Source organism: Amblyomma maculatum, chromosome 6, assembly GCF_055883805.1.
Source record: "Amblyomma maculatum isolate TAMU_Amacu chromosome 6, ASM5588380v1, whole genome shotgun sequence".
In the NCBI taxonomy this organism is placed as follows: Eukaryota; Metazoa; Arthropoda; class Arachnida; order Ixodida; family Ixodidae; genus Amblyomma; species Amblyomma maculatum.
In genome coordinates, this window is record NC_139349.1 from 98,864,089 (window position 1) to 98,890,407 (window position 26,319).

Below are 26,319 nucleotides of genomic sequence, written 5' to 3' on the forward strand. Positions count from 1 at the left end.
AAGGGTGTGTATTTGAAAACTCCATGTAATGAACATGTCGCGGCGGTTGACCTTGATGTAACGAACTGGTGGGACCTACTATCTCTTATCTAGTGCTGAATTACAGAAAAATTTGGCACAACCCCGTAAGTTTTAAGACGATAAAACACGGATTAACGTGAGAGGAATGTCTACGATAGCAACGAGCCAACTGCAGTTGATACAGCATGCCCAGTTTCAGTGCCGACGGCGCATCTAAGTGGCAAACGCAGCAGTCTCTGATGCTTTCACTTTTGAAATGTGGCATTACAATGGTTCATGCTTAAAAGCAGCAAAAAATAACAGAACAAATAAAAAAGACACGGGGCAAGCAGTGTGCGTTTATCGCTGCCACACGGTTGCTTGCAGGGTCGCGCGCGTCTAAAGCGGAAACAGCGGAGCACGCCAGCGCCGCGAGGCAGAGTCGGTTTCCTGGGGCAACGCAACGCTTCACAATGGTGGCAGGCAAGCGGGCCCATGCTTGAAGAAGCAGGTGCTGCCTCGCTCGCCGGCGCCGCGAACACGCACGCTCTCCCTCACTGATTCCTCCTCCTTGAGCTCAAACCTCTCCCTTGAAATATGGATCCCAAACACCACAAAGGTTGTCATGCAGCCTGGGCCTCATACCTTTCTAAGCAATACTCTGAACACCAGGACATCATCTACATGGATGCTTCACATGATCCGGACAATCCTCACATCTACACTGCCATGTTCACGGACAGTCGCCGCTCGTTCAATGTGGCCTCCATTCACTGCACTAGCATCGCCGAGGTCAAATGCCTGGCCATCACACTCGCTATCGCACACATCAGTCTGCTGCAGACTCAGCATGCCCCAATACGCACGGACTCCCAAACAGCATACCAATATCTCCTGCAAGGGACTCTCCCACACTCTTCCACTAGAACACTGTCTACACTACCTAGCCCTTCCGATCCCATCACCATTACACGATCGAGACTGCTGCCGCAGTCGCGTCGTGCCCTCAACGCGATCACGGAACATTTCACTGCTTCTATAACTTTAAATTATTCCAATATACTATAAACACTTATTTGCCTAGTTTCAGTTTCACACCCTCCACTACGCTGCGCACAGTCACTAAAACAGTGCCTACTAAGCTGGTTTTGAACCTGGAAACTGTTGGCTAAAATTCCCAAGATTCAGTGTGCACAAGGGTCCCAAGAGAGAGAGAAAGCAGCAACATAAAAGGAAGATGGCCTGTGGAGGCTCCCAAAGATTTTTCCCTCCCTGAGTGAAATGAACTGTAGTGGATGTTGTTGCTGTTGCGACTGTAGGAAGAAGGGGCCTGCTATTGACTCTGTAGTTCAGCCACCTCCGCTGCCTCGTGCGGACAGAAGACAAAATAAAGAAGAAGGAAAAAGAAGAGGGAGAGAAAGACGCGCATCACTACAGCCATCGTCCACCACCAAAGCGGTGGCGGGTGAATGACAGCCTACAACAGATAAATATTCGGTGGCAGGCTAGCCCCCGCTGCAAGTGGCAGTGACCTACCTGTCCTAGCCCCGTTTGCGGCTGCGTCCTTTTTGTGGTGAGTGCCCAGTGTTGCCCAACCAACAAAAACACTCGGCTAAATTTGGCCCTGCAGACTTGCAATGGGCATATGTTGCATAAATTGCTGTTTAGGAGCAGCTTGCAGCGGCTGGTCAGATTGGCACAGAATGGCGCTACTGGCCCAACACTCCCCCCTCCCTTGCATTGAGAAAATTTAGTCCCTTGTAGATGGATCAGGTTAAGTTGAGGACAACGCAGGGGGCTATGGAACGAAAAATGGTAGGGGCAACGTTAAGAGGTAGGAAGTGTGCAGAGGGGGTCAGAGAAATAACTCAAGTTACTGACATTCTAGTGAAAATAAGAAAATTACACGGGTTCAACGCTGCTGAACTGAGTGTGGAGCGAAAGCTTTGGCTGCTGGCGGCCGAGCGTTGCAGCGAACACAACCAGCGTTCCGTTGAACGCACCAAATTTCACCGGCGTTCTAGGTGGTGGTAAAGGCGTTTATTGCATCTAAATATGGGCGACACTTAAGCTCTGCCTTTAAAGATATGACGCAATAGCCCTGGCAGGCCGATTCTGACATAACCGTCCCATGTGAAACAAGAGACCCAAGTTGGCAGCTCCTGCCATTGCGGCTACGGCGTACAGCATACGCAACGAGCTGAGCTGGCTGGCGTAGTATATTGGAGTGGTATCGGAAAAAGATGAGGTGTGGAGGGAGAGGTAGAAGAGGAAGAGGAAGCTGGGTCTGTCCACTCAGGGCGTGCTAACATCCAGTGCATCTAACATCCGACGCGTAAATAAACCTCGTAACAAGTGTGGTGGAGCTTGCCGAATAGATCACCATGGAACCACTCCTACACTGCCAAAGCAGAATATGCGGCTACCCCCCCAACGAACGGAGATGGAGCAAGCAGATGTTCCAGCGCAGCCAATGCACCACCGAGCCTTATCGAGAAATACACTCGATACACTCAAAGACAATCTCTAATCGACTGTTGTGTTCCCTAAAGGTAGTAGTTCTGAACATTACTACATCATCCAAATAACGCATACAAATGTGCCACTTCAGACCGTGCAAAACTGTATCCATGAATCTTTCAAAGGTGGCTGGAGCGTTACATAATCCAAATAGCGTCACATTAAATTTATACAGTCCGTTTGGGGTGATGTATGCTGTCTTTTATCTTCCGGGTGCATGGGAATCTGACAACAGCCTGATTGCAGGTCAACTGAGGAAGAACATGAGGCAGAATGTAAACAATCAATGGCATTATCAATACGTGGCAGAGGATCTACGTCCTTCTTGGTAACATTATTCAGCCGTCGATAATCGACACACAATCGCCATGTACCATCTTTCTTTTTAACTAGTATCACAGGGGCAGCCCACGGACGTGACGACTCTTGAATGCACTCTTGAATGACCCTTATGCAGCATATCACTAACTTGTTCTTCGATAGTCTGGCACTCTGATGGGGATATACGATAAGGCTTCTGACGGATTGGATGAGCAGTCCCAGTAGTATTGATTCTGTGTGGAGTACAGGAAATAGGAATCCGTGGTGGTGAGTCCCGAGAGAAATCAAATGCCGCAGCATGTTTCGACCGAACTTTCACTAAACTGTGACGGTCACTTGTTGGTAGGGATTTGTTAACCATGGCAAGAAATTTTGTCTTATCTACTTCTGCGCAGGCGGTAGGCTGGGAATTCTGTTCTGAGCACTGCCACTGATTCAACAGCGTCTTCGTCAAAGTTGGCAAGTTTTAGGTCACGTGGTAGTACAACAGGTTCATTAAAGCAGTTAGTCGTCCACAAAGAATAGCCATTCCTAACTGAGATGATGCAACAGGGAATTAGAACACTTTTCTTCGTGCAGGTGAGGGTGAGCGGTTCAACTACAGCGTCGAACACATCACTGGTACAGCTTGAACAAACAACTAGTATAAACTCTGTTGACATTGCAGGAATGACTATGTCGTCCGAAAACCGAAAACGAGCTAGGATTGGTCGGCAAATTTTCACACAAAGCAAATTGAATACGAGTACTCACAGAAATGTCTCCATTGCGAAACTCGAGGTGTCCCTACAATGTTCCAGAAAATCGAAACCAAGAATGATGTCATGCGTTGATCGAGCAAGTACTGTGAATTCAGTTCGGAATGTGTGGCCAGGGATTACAAGGTTCACGGAACAGACTCCATGTGGGTTATTTCGCCACCAGCACCACACAATGTCGCTGCACTTTCCCAACCAAACATAATTTTACAACCAAGGCAGTCTTTAAAAGCGAGGCTTAATGGTCGCACCTGTGCACACCAATGCCATAGCACATACACCGTCCACAAACACTTCAATTCGGTTCTTTAACATCGATGAGCATAAGCTAAAATCATTTGCGACCTCACTTCCATCAGCCGTACTGACTAGTTTCCCGGAAGTGGCGATCGTCGTCAGGGGGAAAGGGGGCATCCTAGATGCCGAGATGATGGTGTCAGGCTGCGGTCAGAGGCCGACGATTCGTTTCGATTCAGTGACGTTCTGTGCTCCTGTCGGCTAGGTGTTGCTCTGTATCATTCCGGCCAGGTGTTTTTCTATATGGATCATCATTGTCAGCAGGAAGCCTTGTACGGGAGTTTACACACTGTCGGCGATACTGCTGGTACGGACGGTGATTGTGGCAAAAACGCGAAATTTGGCCCATCATTCCACAGGCGTAATACACCGGCGCCTCATGTTCACGCAATGAATAAGGCTCATCGTCGCCTGGGTTAAACGCTTCATGATCTGGGTGTAGTCGACAAGGATGGTGAGAGGTTGGATGTTCGGGCAATGAGCAGCAGAGCATCGGGTGTCCCAAGGAGATGTAACAGAGGGAGCATAGCAGGCAGAAGATGGACTATTGTCTGCCGAGAAGGTGCCACTGTAGACAGGTCTGACGTGGCCCCCAATATCTCGATGCCTCTGAAGCTCTTCACGGACGATCTGTCGAATTATATCTGCCACGCTCGTCGCTTCAGGCACATCCACACTGGCGACAGCTGTGACATCCGGCAACCGGCCAAACTTCGGGATGATATGGCGTCGCTTCAAACCTTCAAATGTACGACTGTGTCATGTTACATCAGCGGTGGTATTCAAATCGTGCTTGCTGATGAGAAAGCTGTACACGTCTTCCGCTGTTCCCTTGAGGAGGTGGGCCACTTTGTCTTCCTCAGTAATCCGAGCATTAACTATTCTGCGCAACTTGAGAACTTCTATGTAAGTTGTGCAGCTCTCCCCGTTACTTGCGCTCGCAGAGCCACAGTCTGTTCAGCGCTCTTTTTTCGAGCATCTGCATTGCCAAATCCCGCTCTCATTTCTTCTATGAAGCGATCCCAGGTGGTAAGGGATGCTTCATGTTAGCGCTGTTTCTTCAAGAAAGGATACCATATTCGCCAACTTGGTCTCCGCGTCCTAGCGGTTGTATTTGCTCACCCGATTGTAGTGGGTGAGCCGGTCATCCACGCTTTCCCCAGGCTTGCCATAAAAGTGCCAGGGTTCCCGATAAGGCTGTGTGGTGGTCGGTTGAGTGGCTAGCATTGGCTGCATTGAAACATCTGCTTGCGCCCTCCGTCCGTAGGGGGGGTAGCCCAGCTATTCTTCTGCTGCGGCAGTGTAGGAGAGGTTCCATGGTGATCTACCCAGCACTTTCACCACAGTTGTTACAAGGTTTATTTACGAGTCGGACGTTAGATGCGCTGGATGTTAGCACACCCCGAGCTGACAGACCCAGCTTCCTCTTCCTCTCTCGTCACACCTCACCTTTCTCCAAGACAGGACCACAGGAAGTGCGTGACAATATATAGCATCAAGTTTAGAAATCACCAAATCTGCCTTTACAAAGAGCTACTACAGGCAAATGGCCAGTGAGAGGCACAGGCCAAATGACAATGATCATGCTGCGAAAAAAGAGGAAACGTGTGTTGTCACTGCCAGAGGCAATGTAGGCATTGACTGTGCATTTAGCACGTATCAAGACTGCGATAATTCTCTCTAGCCCATTGGCAAATAGCGTTTGTTTCTTATTGTTTTCTGACATGATTTTATGATTAAAAGTACTGCTAAAAATCTCCTCTCTACAGGTAAGGAAGAGGAAAGTGGGGCCAGAAGGTGGTTGCCATGAGATTCTAGAGGCTGGCTGCTGTGGATAGAGGAGGTCCTGATGTGAGTGGAGGAATGTGTGACCCAAGGGCGGTTACCCCGAGAACGACCCAATGGGCAGCTACGTAGAAAGGTGCGGCGGGGGGTGTTAAGGGGAGACCCAGGTCTTTAAACGAGAAAAATTCCCAAAACCCAGGTCTTTAAACGAGAAAAATTCCCAAAAATTCACTTTTCTGAGATATTATTTTTTAGAATCTAGAGGTTCTGAAGAATCAATTTCTGAAATATTATGGTCCTCTGAGTAATATTTATTGCGTTATTAGATTTTAAAAACAGTAACGCGTCAATTTTCGCTCGTAAAAGGACCTGAACACTGATCGAATTCAACCTCACGCCCCATGACGACTCAGCAGAGCACGGCCATTTTGGTAACATTCGAAAGTTGCGCCCTTCTACTTTCTGCTTCTGGCAAGAAACGGTTGTCAGTCTGGCAACAGTGGAGCTAGATCACTACAAAAATACTACCTCGCACGCCATTCGTGTTTTTGCACCACGTGGGGTAAATGACGCCGGGAAGCATTGCCTGTTGCACAAAGGAGCATTGACCGCCATTCTTCCCTGCTGCCACGTTTCTCCGCCGTGATGTCTGTTCAAAAAGTTTCAAATGGCTCATGCCTTCGGTAAAAAACGAAAACAGCGGCCTTGGTCACGCAAGGAGCCATCGGAACTGCCAGCACCGGTGAAATGTGCTGGGCCGGCGCTCATTGCATCACCGTGCGCAACATCAGTTAAGACTTTTTGCGATGTCTGCTACCCGCCGAAAGCAATCTCTGTTGTGAGGGCTTCGAAGTGCGGGAAACGAGACGCTGTTCACCGCGCTAAGCCTCCCAGCCGTGAACAAGCTGCTCGAACGTCTGCTACAGATGCTGAAAACTTCGAGCGAGAGATGGAACAATGGAAAAAAAAATGAGAGAAATAAATTGAATGTGACTATGTGCCTGTAGGCTTCTATGAAATCTAAGAATCAATTTACAATAAATAAATTGAGCGTGTTTTGAAACTTATTTTTTTGTTTTCTCAAAACGGGATTTTTTACTACTGCACGTACTGTCGCCCACAATATCTCCACATGTAGCGCTCACATATGAGATATTATTATTGCATTTTAAAGCTGATGAATTGCTCTGTGCAATAACATCTAAATAACTTAAGATTTCTTCTTACAAATTTAATTAAACTAAGAATTGAGCACTGAAATTTTTCACTTTGATTTGTGTACCGTATACACGCGTGTAATGGCCGCACTTTTTTTTCCAAGATTGGGGTGAAAATCGGGAGGTGCGGCGATTACATGAGAAAAAAGACAGCGAAAAAAATTATTTGCGGTGGTACCTGCCTTTATTATTGTCAAAAAACTCCTCGTCCACCTCCGCTAAACTCGTCGGGATTTCAGGCTCGTCCCGTGTCCAAAACATCACTCCTCCTCCTCCTCCTCCGAACTCATCGGGACTTCAGGCTCGTCCTTGTCCCAGATGAGGTCATCCTCCGTACCGTACAGCCTGTTTGATATCCCTGTCACCTTGAAACTTTTTTCCACAGTCTCGAACGAAACCGTGGCCCACGCTTCGAGTATCCAGTGGCAAACGGCCACAAGCGATGCCCAATTCTGTCGGCCAGTTGGAGTCTTCTGGTGGAGGGCCGTTGCCATCCACTCACTGTACGCACAGCAAAATCCACACTTAAAAGGCCGGTTTACGGAGACGTCCAGCGGCTGAAGCATGCCGGTCATGCCTACAGGTATGACGGCCAAGTCCATGTTAGATGCGCGGAGCTGTTGCCGCAAGCTCTCTGTCAGGTGCCCCCTGAAGCTGTCTAGGACGAGTAGAGAACGCGTCGCAACTAACGTATTTTCCCATCGAGGAAAAAGAAAATCTTCAGCTCACGAGCGCAGAACAAATCAGGGCAGCGATGCGTTCCGATTGCGAGATCGCACGTGATATGCTTCGGGCGATCGAGGAAATGGCTGTAAAACGGAGGAGCAAACAGACTTGGATTCGATTGGATTGGATTTGCTGGCCTCACCCTTTGTAACGGGTGGGCATCGCTGCGGCTAGGAGCGCCCCCTTTGTAACGGAGGTGGTGGCCGCTGCCCCCATGCTCGACTTTTTTTTCCCTCAAATATTTTGTTCTTAATTCTTATTGGCAATTCTACTTCTAACCTTACGCTTCATTTTGGCTTCCACTTGATTTTTGTGCCCCACCTGGCGGCAGTAACCACAAAATGTTCCGTATTTCTTGCACCGCACAGTAGACGGCACTGCCCAACTTCCTGAAACTCATGGTGCGGCTTTTACTCGGGAAATTTTTTTAAAGCTTTTTTTCCCAATTTTCTTTCTAAAGTTCGGGGTGTGGCCATTACATGCGTGCGGCCATTACACGCGTGTATACGGTATTTGACGAGTCTACAACTTTTACACCTGAGAAGCAAGAATTAAAAGAATGGTATAGTTGCACTCCCTGGCCTTTGTAGATCACAAAGACCTCAAATTTTTAACAATTTTTGTTAAAGAAGCTACTAAAAACTTGGACAGAATGACTAGTCACAAATTAATGAATATTTCGAAACTGACACATGATACGTAAAAAATAGACTACATATTTGTGTTCAGCACACAAAAACATTCGGTGTGCTGTTTTCATCCATGTACAATAAAAATTGCCAAAATGAATTTAAGCTGCAGGAACTGTGAATAGAAGTAGCACACAATGAATGCCACTCTCCCGGTGAGGTGGTCGTGAGCAAGATTCTCATGATGGTTTAACGGTGATGTGCGATGCTTGTGAGTAGGTCTCATGAAAGACGGACCTTCAACTGGCGACATATAAAGCGTCAAAGACACGCAAAGAGCCGAATAGCAACACCTTCTGAGAGTATGTCAGCGACAAACGGAAATTCCTGATCTAAAATGAAAAACAAGTAGAAGTATGTAATTGTAAAACGTTACAAACAAGTCTAAGCGGGCAATAAAGGTGGATGTAAGGAAATGTGCGTGAAGCATCATGTCTTGCAAAGCGGAATGAAAGTCTAGTGGTATATATTTACATCAAATCGGTCTATTTATCAGGTGCCAATTTTCTGTAATGAACCAGTTGCCAGTTGCACTACAGCATATTACAAGTTGCAAATTTTTAAGCCGCTGCCTTCAAATAAGACCATCTCGACATACAGCTGGAAAACAAAAAAGAAAGGGAAAAAAAAAAAATCAAACAGAGTGGGCTGAAGTGCCAAACCGTACTAAACATGCAACACAATATTTGCAACCATAAAATGTGGTCATAAATTCAAAGAAAAGTATTAAAACTATGATGTAGGTTTGAACTGTACATAGCAACCATAGCCGAGAGCTATGCACGTGTCATTTTCAGTGCAGTCAGTGTTATTTAGGAAGCAACTATTGAGAAACGAGCAATACACAAGTGAAGAAAACCCTACAACACACACTCCTACAAGTGGTGCCCCTGCCATGACTATGCCGTTGCACCTCTGGGCTTGACCTCGGAGAGCATTCAGCACTGCCCAGTCCTGTGCACATAGAGTAAATGCACGGCAATACAAGCCCAGTTGGTATGAATTTCAGGATGATACAAATTCTTAAGATTCCTTGGCCCGGGTGTACTGTGCCCAATGTGCAGAATTTATGTTACGAACCCTCCCCGGTGCCACATTATCGACGATACGAACATGCGAACGACTTTTTGGTGGCCCACTGTCCACGTAGCCAGCACATTGTCGATACCATGATCGCCTATCGCACTGTACACGCCACGAGAAGTTTGCATGCAGCAGCACGACTCGCAAATCGCCAATGTCACGATCGCCACATGAAGCGGGCACGTGTGAGCCGTACATCGTTGACTCCATGATCGCTGATTGCGCTTACGTGCAAAGACCAATTTGTGAAAATCATGCGCTGCACATTGCCGCCGTCACGATCGTCTGTCGCACTACACACTACAAATGGAGAGTTGTGGCGGTGCAACCGTAAATAAATCTCATCTGTAAACAGATCTGCATAAGGACGTTCCCATGCCTCTGCATATGAATTTTTATTAATTTTTGTTCATTTTGATCATTCAAACACATGTAGTCACACTTTCTCTTGCCCATGCATGCCTCTTTTCCTTGCCTCTAAGACTCAGGGTTGTCAAAAAATGGCTTTATTGTTGCCGTGCACAAGCTATGTGGCAAAGCTTTTGCCAAAGAGCAGCAGAACAAGGATTTGAGCTATATTTATGACTTTACTTATCCTGTGTAAATAAAGGCAAAAAACACGCGATTGTCCATGCTCTAGAAAAAAACCTTGCATCTAACCAGCAGTGCAGTCACAAAATTTCAAACACAACTGGCCAGCGCCCCACTCTTGGGAGAGAACGTTGGGTGAAGGAAGCGAACTACTTGCGTGAGGAAGACTAGATTTTAACCCTTTGAGTGTTTTTGCCCTATGTGCACTGGGCGGTTTTCCGTCTGGCAAGGTTTTTGCCTTTAATCCTCCCTTTGAAATTTCCCACCCTAATGAGGATGCATGTGAGCTGGGAGGTGCTGCCACCTCCTAGGACTTACAAAAAGCTCTTGAAATTTATTGCCCAGCCTTCTGAACAGATAAACAGAAGTGATTCCTAGCTGCAGGGTCCAGTCTTTCCCCCTATTGCCGTTTCCCTGTTTCAGTTCGACCAGGTGATCCCCAACAGAGGCACAAAACGATTTGTATCTTTATGGGCACTTCCAGGCAGGGGATAAACAGAACTGATACCTAGTTGCAGCTTGTGGGCTTGCAATGCCCTTGCATCATTTGGTTGCCACTCCCCATGATTCCAATGGAGGCGCCCAAAACTTGATTTTGATTTTTATGGCCCCTGTGCAGGGGTCACAGAAACTGATTTCCATCTTTATTGGGGCCGCTGTTATCTTGTTTATCATGGCTCATGAGGTATTACTGCTTTCCTTGTGGTTTCCTGAGGTTCCTGAGTTTGCAGTGAGGAGCAACGTTGACCCAAAATAAGGTTCCAAATATTTTTATACTTTTCCTTGACTTTGCTCATATTGAACTTTCAAATCTGCAATAAAGTAATATAACCATCTGGGAAAGTTTAAAAAAAAAAATTCGACTCTCAAAGGGAGAGAGATGTGGATTTGGATTAATCAGCTGCATCTTGGCCACGGCCCTTCACTAGTCATTCATCACTATTGGGCTTGTCCACCAGCTTGAAAAAGAAAATTTATCGCCCAGAATGGAAATGAGCTGTAACAAAACCCTATGTGCCTGCAAATAGCACAGAAGAATGCACACAAGCTGCGCAATGTGCCACATTGTGAAGACAATGTTAGCACTAAGTTGCAACTGTGTTCTACACTAGTAACAGATGTGATCATTATGAACCTCTTCGCACTGATGCCAAGCAACTACAGGAGGAGGAGGAGGCAGACTGGTTAGACAGAGAATGCAAGACATAAGGCTGGACAGCTGCTACTCATACCATACCACCATCAGTTTGAAAGGACAGGAAAAATATCCCGGGCACAAAGTCGCATTTGGACTCATTCCCAATGTGACATCACCAAGCTCACTGCAGTAACACAAGAAAGCTCCGCAAAGAGAGAAAAAGAAAAATAGAAAGGAAAAAGAATATATATATTATAGTGTGCTGCAAGTGAGGGGAACGGAAAGAATGGGAATAAGATTACACACATGAAAAAGATGAAAAAGGATGCTTGAAGGCAACGAGGCTACAATAGCTTCTGCTGCACAAGCCCCGACTCTGCTGATGACACAAATTGCGGAAATGGAAAAGGAAAAGTTCCTAATTTCAAAGTCGTATTCATATTTACGCTCTACCCACTTTCAGATACTTTCTCAAGTCTGGCGGAAGGATGTCTTCAGGGCCTGTATTCCGAGTTAGTGTCGTTATCGAAGTGTCGCCATCTCACGTGACCTCGAGCTATCCGATTGGTTGAAAAAGTGGAACCGGCCGTTGCAACCACGAACCGGAAGAGGTGGAAACATCATGTTCCGGCGTTCTCACCAATCAGATGACTCGAGGCCGGGAAGATAGCGACACTTTCGATAACGGCGAAAACTCTGAATACGGGCCCAGGTTCTTTACTGGCTCCCTTGGTGCAACAAACCGAAACGAAGGTGAGGCCACGTATCTCAATTGTGTCTCCTGGTTTCCACAGTACACATAAATTACGGCCCACATAATGACGGTCATGCACAGAACTCTTATGTGCCACTCCAAATGAGCACGGCCACATCAGCCGGAAGCTGAGCTTGCAAGAGTCACTTCCACGGCATGCCATCCCAAGTCTTCAATCCGACCCGGATCTATCATGCTATGGCGGCACCTGTTTCTGAAGGTTTCATTAGGTGCAAGTTTTTAAAGCTTCAAGACAAAAGCGTACACCGTGTCATTTGCATCCTTCATCTTCCCTCCCTTGGCAGGGGCGCCTACTTTCCCCGAGTGCTTCTAATTGAGTGAATTCAGTAGCTATGACAGCTGGAGCTGTCGTAACAACTGTACCACACTGCATTGAAATGGATGCCACATACACTGTACTTCGTATAATAATAATAATAAAAAAAAGGCCAGCAAAGTGACCAACCTGCTGCCCGCTGCCCTTTTCCAGCCGATCCATCATCTCCTCAAACTGTAAGTGGTTAATTTCCATCTTTTTTGCCTGCTGCGTGAGCCACTTCTCATCCTCAGAGTCCATGTCGTAGTCCGGGATGTCTTGATCCATAGCGAACGCTGGGCAGGGAAAGAAGGTGCCACGTTAACTGAAGCAGGCAGCCACTATGAAGAATGAACGAGCAAAAGGCAGCTAACGAAAGCAAAGAAAATACAGATATAGTATTACGCACAGAAAAAGAAAAACTGTCAAATTAGATGCGATGCTGCAGAAAACAACATTAAAAAAAGAAAAAGAAAAATGTCTAGAGCGTACAACTTAAATGTGCTTATGAAGAATGAAATGGTCGCAATCAATGCAAGAATATTTTCCAGCAAATAATTTAGACTGTTCCCTAACTCCAAACTATGTAGATTTTGGAAAGCACAATGGCAGCCACACTTCCAATGTGCTATGAGGGTATAACCATTCAAAAAATGCACATAACTAAAAAGCCAATAAGTACTGGTACAAAGTGCATGTCACAAACCTCCGCTCATCATAATCATCAGCTGGACTACACCCACTGCAGGGCGAAGGCCTCTTCCATGTTCCTCCAATTAACCCAGTCCTGTGCTAGCTGCATCCACTTGACCCCAGCGAACTTCTTGGACTCATCAACCTACCTGATTTATTGCCACCCGTGCTACGCTTTCCTTCCCTTAGAATCCATTTTGTTACCTTTAGTGACTGTCGGTTATTCATTCTTTGCACTACATGTCCTGTCCATGCCCATTTCCACTAGAATGTCACTAACTAGAGTTATTTCTCTGACCTACTCTGCACGCTTCCTATCTCAACATTACGCCTACCAATTTCCATTCCATAGCTGTCTGCATTGTCCTCGACTCCTCCATTAACCTTCACTAGCCTAATCAAAATTCCATGCATCTTTACATGCAAAGTTTCCAGTTGGCATTGCTGCCATGGCCTTTCAATTAACAAAGAAACTGCACATGGCCATTCTTCCAGTTTCTCTAAAATTTTAACTCTTGCAGTGGCAAACAGTGGCAGTAAATAATGTAATGCGTGTTGTGCTGTGTTTTATGGTGTATAAAATACTAAGGTTATCATTTTGCTTGTCACTAGAAGTGCTAAAAAAAAAAGAAAGAGAGAGAACTGCAACATGCACTTTGTCGTCGCTGCACCTGCTAGAAGATGCAATCATTATCACACCATCGGCGTCAGATCAGGCCAATCATGTAGAGCACCACCACAAAGCCACAGACATGTCACTTTCGCTGATTCATTTGTCACTTTTTCCCAATGCCTCTGTTCTACCAGCTCATCATTAACACGGTGCACTTCTTAACAGCAGCTCACCATCCTCGTTGCACACGTTGCAGCAGTGCTGCCACCTGTCATCACATCACAGCACTTCTGGGGCTCCTTCTTTTGTTGTGTCACCAACATCTTCCACTTAGCCACACAGCACAAACACACGCACACTTCAAAAATCATGGTGATGACGACATCGCAGTAGAGTAGACTTCGGCAGGGTACAACAAAACGCACACACTTCAAAAATTGCAGCCACGACCTAGCCACAGCAGTGGAGTAGACTTGAGGAGGTAGCGTGACCTGTACCGAGCAGAACTGTGCAACTGTTCCACATGTAAATAGCCTCTGCTTCAGGTGCTGGAAAACAGTGTCAGGTAGAACAGAAGTCACACAGCTCACAGGTGGTAGGTTTGCTGCATCGTTTCGCTAGTCAGGATGAATAAGGGCCTGTTTGCATTGCAGTCATTTGTGGTGGCAGTACTTGTGGTGGCAGTATTGCCCCTCTATGAAAAACTTTTCAGCCTGGCCATATGGATGGCGAGGTCTTTTGCGCTCACACCTTCAGCCCACAATCACATCATGTTCCAGAGCAAAGTGAACGATGTCCTTGCACAAGTACCACACAGCTGTCCTCGGAATCTTGCCTTGACGCTCATCTCAGTGCATAGAAGGTATTCCGGCAGGTTCCTTTTGATATGCTTTACCTCAGTCGCCGCCTCGACCACCAGGTGGCAACACATTTCCTGTATTCGAGATTTGCTCATCACTGGGCTGAAACATGGCTGTTCCCTAGTCATTGGAGAATGGCATCAATATAGGCATCTTCACAAGCTTGGTGGTCCATTTCTTCGCAGCCAGCTGCTTTAATCGCTTCAAAAGCCAAACATCTGCCACATGAGCGTGCCAGTGCAGGTGAAACAATGGCCGAGCAGGATCCTTCAGGCCATGTTCAACTTGAAGCTGTGGCGGCTGCCGTCCTGTGCCCACTGTAGGAACCACAACTTCCACACTTCGCTGCCTCTCACTGTGATAGGCAGCAAGGTTGCCTCGAAATAGACTTGGTTTGGCCGGTGACTAGTCCCTCATGATGTTCAACACACCGAAGTTCTCACCAAAAACACGGTGCAGCTATGGACCTGCCACTAAGGTGTCTGTTTATATCTACACTCTATCACTCACGCTGTCACACTATCTTCTCCTCTACCCATAGGCCTTAAATCTTCTTCGGAATACCAATACATAAGGTGTCCCGCAAAGCACCCACAATCAAAAGCACCCAACTCCTTGCTCGACAGAAACGCATTTCAGCTGACACACTAAGAGTAGATTTGAATTGGGGATTCATAACTCCCCATCACATGTAATAACATGTAAAGGATCAACAGGGAACAACACCAAAGTCAACTAAAAAACGTCCAACCCTGCACTGGGGCGTTGACCTTCAACCAGGAAGCAAAGAAGAAAATTAAGTCATGAAAAATGCCTTACAAGTTGTATCACCTTGGCAGCAAGCAACCAGCAGCAAAACTGAGGATGCTGTGTGCTCCTCTGCACAACTTACAGCCAGACTGTCAGACATTCTGATATCCAAATTGAGAATACTGCATGGTTGGCTGGTTTGTGGGGTTTAACGTCCCAAAGCGACTCAGGCTATGAGAGACGCCATAGTGGAAGACTCCGGAAATTTAGACCACCTGGAGTTCTTTAACGTGCACAAACATCGCACAGCACACGGGCGCCTTGCTTTTTGCTGGTAAAATATGCCGAAGAGGCAAGTTTAAAGAAAATGCAACTGCGTGTAGAGACATTAGAGGCACAAGCCAACGAACATGTTCAAGGCATTCATGGTGAACAGCACGCTTGAATACCAGCTTCCATTCATGCGGCAGTTCCTACTTAAATATGAACACTGGAGTTTTCTGCCGTGCTTTCAGACAATTTCACTGCTCTTACGAAGCAGAGAATGCGAATTCCATTTTCAAGCGTGGAATGTTCATGTCTATGCACACTTGTTCTAAGCAAGAAATGTGCATCTGACCTGTAAACCCCACAAACACAAAAGCATTAGCAGGGTAATACCAAACATAAGCTAGCATATATTTACCGCCTGGATTGACTGCCTCAGCTGTAAAGCATAAACAAGTATATATACCAGAACTCACAGCTGTTAGTACCTGAAAATGTAAATTTCACTATCTACTCCCCTTCCCACTGAATTTTTAAGATGCCTCCACCCAGTGCATATTTTAAATCAGCTCATAACACACTACCTGGCTAAAACAGACGCTTGGGCAAGTTGGTAATCCATTGAGGGTAAACAGCGCAAGACGAGGACGAACGAAGTACACAAACAGCGCTCGTTTGTGTACTTCGTCCTCGTCTTTTTTGCACTGTTTACCCTCAATACACTACCTGGATTATTAAGCACCAAGGGGAAAGGGTAAGTGAATACACAGAGTCTGAAAAAGACATGCTCGACATCTGTCAAAGTTTCTTGCAATAAACGTTACAGAGCAAACAGGTTACTGCTTCATACTCCCAGCACCAAACTGCTAAATGCAGCCTATCAATGGCAGATAAATCCTAGAAAACAAGCAGAACACTTATTACCATCTACTGATGCTGCGCCTGTCCAAAAGTAATTACAGGGTAGCTTTACTCGAGGAACTATAAGCTAGAATGAGTGGAAAATGAACGAGATAATCCCACAGGGTGCTGTAGAATTTTTTTCGCTCCCCTTCATGCACATCTCACCCCTCAGAAGACAAATAATGCCTGCACCACCTAAGATGACAGATTTACTCTGGTAAACTTTCGTTTGTTTTTAATAAGCCATACTGGTCTAGCATGCATTAAATTATAAAAAACATAGCTGTAACAAAAAAAAATAATAATAATATAATAATAATATAATAACAACTAAAGCTGTCACACTTTTTGTTTCCATCTTCCCAGTCCTAATTACCCTACACCAAGAAGCAAGAAACCATTTAGGAGGTGAAACTCCCGTCAGTGCGCTCGCGCGGGCGACTAGATAAGGTCACAATTGTAGCGCTGACAGCACGGAGCATGATGCGGCCGTATACAGTGGCGGCGGCATGCGACGCTTCGTAGAAGCCGCAGTGACACAAAATAAACCTGGACTGATTGCTTTGGCAACCAAAACGGCGATAATTTCTTTCCATGCTGACAGGCACCGCCAACATGATAGTGGCGCCGCAGTATTGTGACAAGGTTTCTTGCTCCGTGCCCTACACTTAAATAACCGAAATGCAGCATGAATTATTTGCACGAACCCATGGGCCAAATTGCTTGAAGTTTGCGGACAAGTGGAAGACAAGCTTCAACAAGGCATAGGTGTCACGCAATCATCCTCAATCACAGAGTAAAGCCTGTAGCTGATTTTCACAGCACAGCACTTCTTCTGCAGCTTGCGATGCTCTCTGCCATTCATTATGTTGTAATAATACATATTGTGTAACTGCAAGCAAGGCTTTGATCTCCCAACCAAGCATACTATGTTATAACAATGCAGTGCACAGCAGCACATGGTCACATAACCATCTGTACAGGCATTAATATGAAAGAGGGATTCAAGTGGACTCACGCTGCATGTGTATGAGTTGCCTCGAGAGCTTGTAATTTGGAGGGTAGAGCTGGTCAAACAGATCATCGTCGATGGTGTATACCTCGGGCGTGGGTATGACCAGCTCGCCCGTATGACCAAAAGCTTGCTGTGCCGAGATGGCACGCTGTAGGTGGTGTTCCTGCGAGGCGGAGCAAGAGACAAATGCTCAGAGAAAGCAACAGCAGACAGGAAAGACCAACCGATTCTACTAATGACCGGATGGCTAGGAATTACATGAAGTTGGTTTAGGCCGAAGCCTACTAAAAAGAAAAAAAAAGAACCAGTAGTGATGTCTATATATATATACATATTCCCAATGCTGACGCGAGAAACTGCTTCTTGCCGGCATCGTAATCGGATACAGGAAAATTCATGAGTCACACAGTAATGGTGCTCATATACAAGAAGCCTCTCACTTTAATCCGCCAACACTCAGGCATCCTCAATCACACAGTAGTGACTGTAGCTGATCAAAATGCAAGATTTTGTTCTCTGCAAAACCCATTGGTTGAAAAAAAAAAAAAAAAAAGACAACCGAGACCACTGCCTCTATATTTCCATGGTAGACGCTCCACAAGGATATGTATACACACACAAATCATTCATTTCATTCAGACTGCAAACATAACAATGTCAAATGGCAGCACAATAATATATGAGTGGGAATCCTTGGACAGACAGTCAAAATACAATCAAATTATGGCTCGCATTGCCATAACCAATGATTTATGAAGTTATCCATGCCCCCTAATAAATTCCTGCCAGTATAAAAGCATACTAACCCGAATACAAAACCCAATATTTCATTCAATGACTGCAGGACCATACATTGTTGCCATTCCATGCATTAACAGAAGCTGAATGTTTGATGGATGTTGCACACCTCATGCTGCATAACAAGGAGAACAAAGAAAAAAAAATTCTAGGAGGCAGCAGGGCAGTATATCGCAGGTCAATACCTCATGTGCACAGCAGCCGATTTCGTTTCTTTCCTGGCTTTCTATCATGTCTAACAACACGACACACAAACAAATCAACTAACCAACAAAAATATACTGAATAGCTAACTGCAGGCACATTCCAGAATCTGGTCAGTTGAAGCTTAAAACAAAAAAAGAGAAAAAGTTTAGCTCCACCATAATCGAACAGAGAGAGCATTTTGTGCATGATGAAAAACTACACTTCCAACAGTTACTCATGACAAACTGCTTTTTAAAAATTTTGGAATGAGTGCACAAATTTTGTCACATGGGGTCTAGAGTACATGGGGTGTAAGCTGGCTGAGAATCTCGTCAAATGTATGGGTGCACAAGAGAAGTCTGTCAGTTAACAAGTTCAAAGCTTTTAAATCCACGCCTTGCCCTAAAATTTCATTTAACTTTCTTCTTCTTTAACTGCAGCTTATGCCTGCAATTGATTCTAACACCTTTTTTTTTTCCCTCACCCACCGGGATCATGGGAAACACACTGACATATTAGAAAATACTTCACTATGTAAAAGAAGAATCATGAGAGAAGAGAACCACAGCTTTTGGACAGAGACAAATAGCTTGCATAAAGAAATGCACACGAATACTACAATTAATCTGGCAGATACCTAAAAAATTAACCACAAGTGCAACCAAACTGCTATACAGCAAGGCATAGCCCTCACAAAGCAATAGCGAATGTGCCTGAGGCAGATACAAAGCTACAACATATCCCTCAACCACCTGGGGCTGTAAGGCCAGTACATTAACAGCCCTAGTTTAGAGCCTTGGGACATCCCCTTAGACCAGCTCAGGCCAGCAAAACCAGCTTTGTCTGGTGGAATCGGTTAAGGCTGCGGCGGTGGCCAACCAAGAAAAGCAGACTACCTGCTTAAGATATCCTCAGCCACCAAACCCGAAATCTATTTTCGGAGCTCAATGAACAATAAACTCACATACAAAAATCAAAATGCAGATGGATAATAAATAACATGCCACCTTTAGCAGCAACGGTGCCTCACTAAAGTAAGCTAAAATGACAGCATCCTATCTGAACACTTTATACTTCCAGGTAACAGCTACTCGTTGCTGCTTGATTCAGCTTTTCCAGCGCCCATCTCGGTGAAAGTGGTAGCTTGAAAATGCTGAGCAGAAAGAATTCATGAAGAGGCATTGCAAACCTTTTGAACAGGTAGTAAAGTTTTTTTGTTTTGTTTTTTTTGTACATAGTGGCCACACTAGCTTAGCCTAACCTCACCAAGACGCCAGGCTGGCTGAATCCTATTCAGAAGTAAAATGCTTCAGTGCTCTAAGCGCAGTCTGCTCATTATTCTTTAGCATGTGGAATTTTTGCATGTCTGATTCTCTTTGATTTTGCTTTTGATCGATTTCACTATGCCAAAATAACTCAGTGTTTAACGGCTCAGAGTTCACTATATGGAAAATATGCCAACAGCTTCAAACAAGACTTACACAGCTGAGCATTTTAGGTGAATCCCTGGAGGCCTAACTGAAGGAGTGAGGCCTTAGTAACCGCTGGAAGTGTTTAATGTCAACAGAAATTAATTTGCAACCAATAAATGCCACAGTCAAGACGGCAAGACAAATGACATTACAGCTACTGAGGAAACAGTACCCCCAATAACTGTACTTGGCCAGTACTGCAATAGATACACAACTGATTGGATAACTGCGCATTCAGGTGCAAGCTAATTAGAAAGTGATATCGCAGTATTAACAGATAAAAAAGCTGATAACTCATAGCTAACTTCAACATTCACAAGGCCAAAGCTACACATTACTGCACCATACATAATTTAGTGCTATGTTAACTATGTCACAGGATTTGGGTGTACCAAGTGCTAAATAGTCCTAGAGGGCGTAGTAAAAACACAGCCATATCTTAAATCACATACAGCTGTTCAAGGCAAAACATTAATGTGAAATGTAATGTTGCACTTCGGTTGACACTCGACGCCATTGACACGCGATCCTGATAAGCGCGTTCCCCGAATGCAAGCTTTAAAATGAGCTTGGATGTGCAGAGTTCTACTTCTGTTGCAATTCCACACATCTTCAAAAGCGGCTCCAAGCACATAACATGCTTCCTAAATCAGAGCAGCACCTCGTTCAAACGGGGACCTCGTAACTATTGCCCATTTTCACACCGTACAAGTAAGAAATTCTGAAGTGATGAGTGAGCGAAGGTAATTTAGATGTGCTTGTTCTCAGAAGACACAGCTATAATCTGCACAACCACCTCAAGAATTTTCCACATTGCATAAAAATAAGTTCTAGCTTTGCGCAGTGCTTAAATGGGATTTATGTGCATAAAAACATAGCTCAGGAATTGAAACACATAGGTTATATTACCCATGTATCTGCAGCGACCCTGAGCAAATATCAGCAACAAAATAAGATAGAATGTTTTGGATTTAGTTAATGCATATACTAATAAAAACGTGTACAGAATGCATATACTATCTCCAAGCATGCTGGCTTAATGGACAGGCAGATACATGGGGCACACAAAAGCAATAAAAGAATACAAAACAGTGCACAACTGAGCGTTAATCACTTCTGCACTAAGCAAGCACTGTTTCTCAATTTTTATGGCACAGACAGGCAGTCCACAAGGCCACCAAAATAAGGTGAGGTTTAATGCAATGCAGACAACATGAAGGTAGGCACCTGCACGAGCTTTTGAAGCAGAAAAATGGTGACAAGAGCTTTACTGATAGTTTAAAACCAAGAAGTGAAGGACGTGCTCTGCACACTCCAAATGCAAGACCAAGCTTTCAGGGCAATGAGAAAAATTCAACTTGTTTTCATGGTTTCATTGTTCCAATAACACTCGGTGAGAACCTGTGCATACTGCAACATTCCGTTTTACAATTCTAGCATGAAAGTTCATTTATGAACACAAAACAATTGAAAACCTTGGAAAATAACTTTTAACTGAGCTGTAAATCTTTCATTATGCGACTGCTTGTTATAATATTTTCTGCCTCATTCTTATTTTCCTCACGCTCGTTGACAGCTTTTAAGTACGCTTTTCTCATGAACATGTACCTGATGAATCTTTTACATCTGTCTTCTATTACTATGCATAGGTAAAAAAAAATTACAGGCCTTTTTTAATAGTTTGTCTTTATTTTCGTTACATTAACACATTGCAATAGCAGATTTCTTAGCTTTGAGAAAGTTATGCACAGGATTCAGTAATTAAACATGAGCTTGCCACAGGTAAGCACAATGCCTTGCCAACTAAGCCCTTAATGCAGAGCCATTTAAATATTACATACTTATTGTAACAAGTTTCTAGGCCTTCATGCTAACTCTCTCCCTGTGAAGAGAATAACCTTTACTGCGGTAGCAGAAAGCTGTGTACGGTGAGCAGTGCTACTTTAACAAGCCATAACGAAGAACAGTTTTCTGCTGCATACATCGAATGCCATCCAAGTGGGCCCTGACCCAGAAGCTATATATGAGTAAAGGAGTTGTGGCTTTCAAGAATTGACTGATCCAGATGGGAAATATTGTGACAACTGGTCTGAGAGTTGGCATATTTAAAAGGGGCCCAAGACAGAGCAGGAACATTGCACAGCTATCATCACTTACTGACTAAAGAAAATCGAAGAGTCTGGATATTTCTTTTATGCTATGATTATTACTGCCCCACGGGGTTTTTAGCAAGTCAAATATTTCGCAGAGGAGTACAAGGTGTAGGCTTGCCCAAAACAGGAAGTAATTCACAATGTGACCCTTTGTCAGACTTGTTTAAGTCTAAATTTTGTTCCACGAAAGCTGAAATATGGCACTTTCCAAACAGTTCCTGATGGGCAGTCTAATTATGACATTAAGCAACAAAATATATTTTCAGAAGTTAAAGCAATATTTGTTTTCAATTTTTTTTTCTTTGTGAAGTACTATACACATTTCTAGCCATCGAGAGGTCTTTTGAAGAGGGCTTTTGAACTACCCTAAGACGTGTATTCAAGCCCCTCACTACAAGCTTGGTACATGCAGTCAATGATTTATCCAGAAATTTAAGAAAAATCCGCTTCCAATATGGGCAGTGATGTGAACATTATTGACCAAACACTGATTTGAAGCCATACTGCGCTAAGAATACTAATCAGAACCTGAAATAACCATAACTAAGTTATATAACCACTAAAAAACTGCAAGCCCATTAAATGTCAGCACCGCATGCCAGGGTGTATTAGTAACGAAGGGAAATCAGGTGACATCAGTGGTGCTTGCAGCAGATGGAAAAAGCCCAGAGATGCAAAATTTTTCTCTTTAATGTACAAGACTAGGCACAAATAAGATAGTAATACGATGCAATTAAACAAATTATGCACAACACCAAATCCTTGCACCTTTTCCATCAAATCGAGTAAAACCAGTTAAAAAAAAAAAAAAAAAGAAACCGTTGCTCTGCTAGTACTTTAAGCAATTTAAAACCTAAATGTTAAAAACTATATGCATGGACATCTTTTTCAAGATGACAGCACTGCAATAAGCTAACAAGGTATGGTACATGTGAGGCATAAGTATATTGTGTGCTGAAACAGAGTAAATAATTAAGAAGAAACTCTCCCACAACACAAGAATAAAATCTGTAGCCAAATTAGTTAACTTCATCATGCAAAAGGCTAGTTGGTGAAGGCGCCTTTAGTTTCGCATAAGCTATGTTAAATTTTCAGCGTCCTCTTCGAATTTATTCCTTCGAAAGTTCATTACGAGAAAGTATCTGACCATTCCGTGCGATAATCGATATACATGAGCAAGCCGCTGTTACCAGTATTGATGTGGTCCCCACATGCCAGAAGACACAATCGCCAATATTTAGCATAACATGCAAAATAAACGAAAAAAATAAAACGAGCAAGTTCTGCGACGAGCCTACAAACAATGCCACCGCACACGGAACCTGCGAGCAGTAGCGAACTGGACACACGTGCACTGGTTACTAATGTAAACAACGACGGCAAGATTCGAAATCATAAAAATTTTCGCCCGAAATAAGAATAAAAAGCACGACTGCACGCTACAAAAGAAAGTTTCATCAAAACAAGCACACGCACTGATGCTGACTATGATCGTGGAAGCGCTGATCCTTGAAGTGAGGCTATCGATAGTTGTTTTAACGAACTAGGAAACACTTATCACACATAGATGTAAATATACACAATCCTGTCAAATGAGTCTCCAACAAGAGTCCGACAGTTCTTAAAGGCTGTACTCAAGATGACGATAAAAAAAATGAGCGCTCGTATCAAGGGAAAGCCAGAGACAATTTCTAGCGCCAAGAACAAATAGCGATCGAAGACATGAATGGAAGGTAAGAGATGAAGAGAAAGTGATATCACCAATCGAAATAAATTCTAGAAGCAGTTTATTTGTGCCAAAACACTTAAGTCAGTTCAGAATCACATGTCACATAAGAGAGAGCACCACGTTTGGTTGAACGACCGCGCAGAGCCGTTCGCGCGCACGTATACCACCAAATGTAAACAACGAACAGCGAAAATAATCAAGTGCACTATTAAAATACGCCGTGCTTCCTGGTAAGCAAATTATGTCCACGGTACAACATCATTTAGCGCGAAACGTGCGGAGCAAAACACCGGAGAGAGATTTAACCACCCGCCATTGCATGTCAGCGACCAATCAGGATTGAGAGTGGATTCTTTGTGAAATGTACTCACGCATTCTTCCTCTTTTTCCATTCCCGTTGGCATCTGAGGCACTGCTCTGTTGATCGCAGCAAAATCCGGAAGATCTGGGATTTCTTCTGACCGGTATATGGGCATGGGCTTCGAGGCGTCGAGCGCCCGAGCGCGGAACGATAGCTTGCTCATCTTTGCGAGTGGTTCTTAGTCCTCGTACGAGAACCACGAGGCCACGCGATTGCAAGGCTGATAGCAGTCCAAAAAACCCGTGTAAACGGGTTTTTATGGCTCAATTAGAAAGAGTAGAGTTTCTAAATTTAGTCCATGGTGAAGCTGGGTATCTCACCTCCATGAAGAATGCATAATAAGCGCTTTACTCGAAGGTATAGAAGAAATTTTTCAAAGACCATCATGGCGGACGACAGCCATGCAATCCCATCAACCTCCTCGAAGTTGACGATGCATGTAGTGACATCTGTTACACCGCGCGTGAACTACGTAAATGTTGTTTTTAATGAACTTTCAAACTTTTTAATCCCCTTCATACAAAATAATAGCGCTAAGAAGGCATCTTAACTAAATATTAGTGTTATAGGTTACTCGGGAAGAATACTTAAGTGCAATTTACTATTCTGTCAATTTTATTTTGCTGAGAAACTTCGTCGCGGAGAAGCGTCACGCCCGAAGTATGTTGTTTACGTTCATTTGAGTTGCACATTTAGAATAATAATGCGTAATTTAGCTTGTACTGTATGTTATTTTATTATAATGCCACATTTGACATTGCACGCGCTTGTGAACTCCACATGACATTTCTTTTTCTGTATATTCCTACAGGCCAACGCGCGACCGCGCCCGCCCGCACTAGCGAGCGCTTTTCAGCGCGCTTCGACGGTGGTGCCATCTTTGGAACATAACGCAAGGCAAAGCACCCGAACCGCGCCTCGCGCCGATTTCTGGGGAATTCGCGTTAGCTGCTGCAGAACCCTGCTCCCTAGCTGGTACTGCGGCGGGCGATAAAGGCGTAGTCGCGTAGTTGCATAGCCTGATTGTTATGATTCTCCGCGCCTTCTGGCTGAGTACGCATGAATTATGTCGAAAAATCCACTTAAGTGCGTGCGCGTTGAGTCGCACACGACCCTCCAGTCGATCCCAGCTTTAATGCGCTGTTCAATCTCTGTACAGAAACATATGAGCCCAGCACAGCTCATACTGTTGAAACTCGGTTTTTCCCGTTTGATCAATTCGAAACATGGCCGAATTTCGAATGGCATATCTTGATACCATCCGGCAACAATCAATACATTTCCCCCAAAAAATTAAGGACAGATATGGAACCGGTTTTAGCAGCGAGCATTGTGCTCCTGTCGAGAGGGAGAAGGCGAAAAATTGAGTTCTGCTGACTCATTCGCGAAATTTATGGTAAAAAGGATTAGTATGAAATCCTGTAAAAAATATATGTCCCGCGTAGGAGTTCAAATATATGGCAGCAGCTTTCGTTGACGTACGTCGTTTAGCGCCCCTTAATTACTCGGTGATACACCATGAACAATTTGGAAGAACGTTCCATTTATTACTTTTAGTTTGCAGAGCATGTGGGCGCGGGCGTCGCATAATTGGAGAAAGGCAATTATATACAATCAAGGTTTCTGCCACGCAGAAGATCTCATGTTAAGCTATCGGCGTCCGTATTCGAAGTGAACTTACTGCACTTTGTGACAGAATTTTAATTCCGCCTATAATTTTATATACACACATCGTTTCATATACACACATATTTTCTTGTACCTCCTTAAAAAAAAAAAAAAAAAAGACTAGCATAATTTGTAAATTAATTTAACTGTGAGCTTTTCAAGGAGACAAAGTACTGTAGAACATGAAAATTGGCTGTGCTTGATTTGATTTATGGAGTTTAACGTCCGAAAGCAATTCAGGCTATGATAGATACAGCGTCGGTATTTAGAGTATTGCGGTTATTTCACTCGCTCAGAGGCGAGGCGGCGAGGCATTGCTTTTCTTTTCTTTTTTCCGCAACGATACGCATACCTCTAGAACACACAAAAAAGTGTTACAGTTATAATTATAGTACTTGTTAAGGGTGTCGTTACAATTTTAATAAGCTCCGCTGCGGTGTTTCAGTGGTTAGGACGCTGGACTGCTGTGTCCAAGGATTCGGGGTCGAATCCCGGCCGTGGCGGCTGCTTTTCAATGGAGACGGAAAGCAAAGCGACCTTGTGCTGTGCAGTATTATTGCACGTTGAAGAACCCATGGTGGTCGAAATTTCCGGAGCCCTCCACTACAGCATCCGTCATAGCCAGAGTCGCTTTGGAACGTTGAACACCATAAACA

General features: G+C 44.4%; 1 protein-coding gene across 1 annotated transcript in view; it reads right to left on the minus strand.

The window, feature by feature from the left end:
* Positions 1-24,422, minus strand: part of E(Pc) (Enhancer of Polycomb) — an 80,049-nt gene extending 55,627 nt beyond the window's left edge. Inside the window, exons 1-3 of the mRNA XM_084607162.1 lie at positions 24,006-24,422; positions 17,300-17,459; positions 12,346-12,491 (exon numbers count right to left, since the gene is read on the minus strand). Of these exons, the coding sequence (XP_084463288.1) occupies positions 12,346-12,491; positions 17,300-17,459; positions 24,006-24,158 (459 nt within the window). The 5' untranslated portion in view covers positions 24,159-24,422. The remainder of the gene's footprint in view (positions 1-12,345; positions 12,492-17,299; positions 17,460-24,005) is intronic.
* Between the last annotated feature and the right edge of the window lie 1,897 nt (positions 24,423-26,319).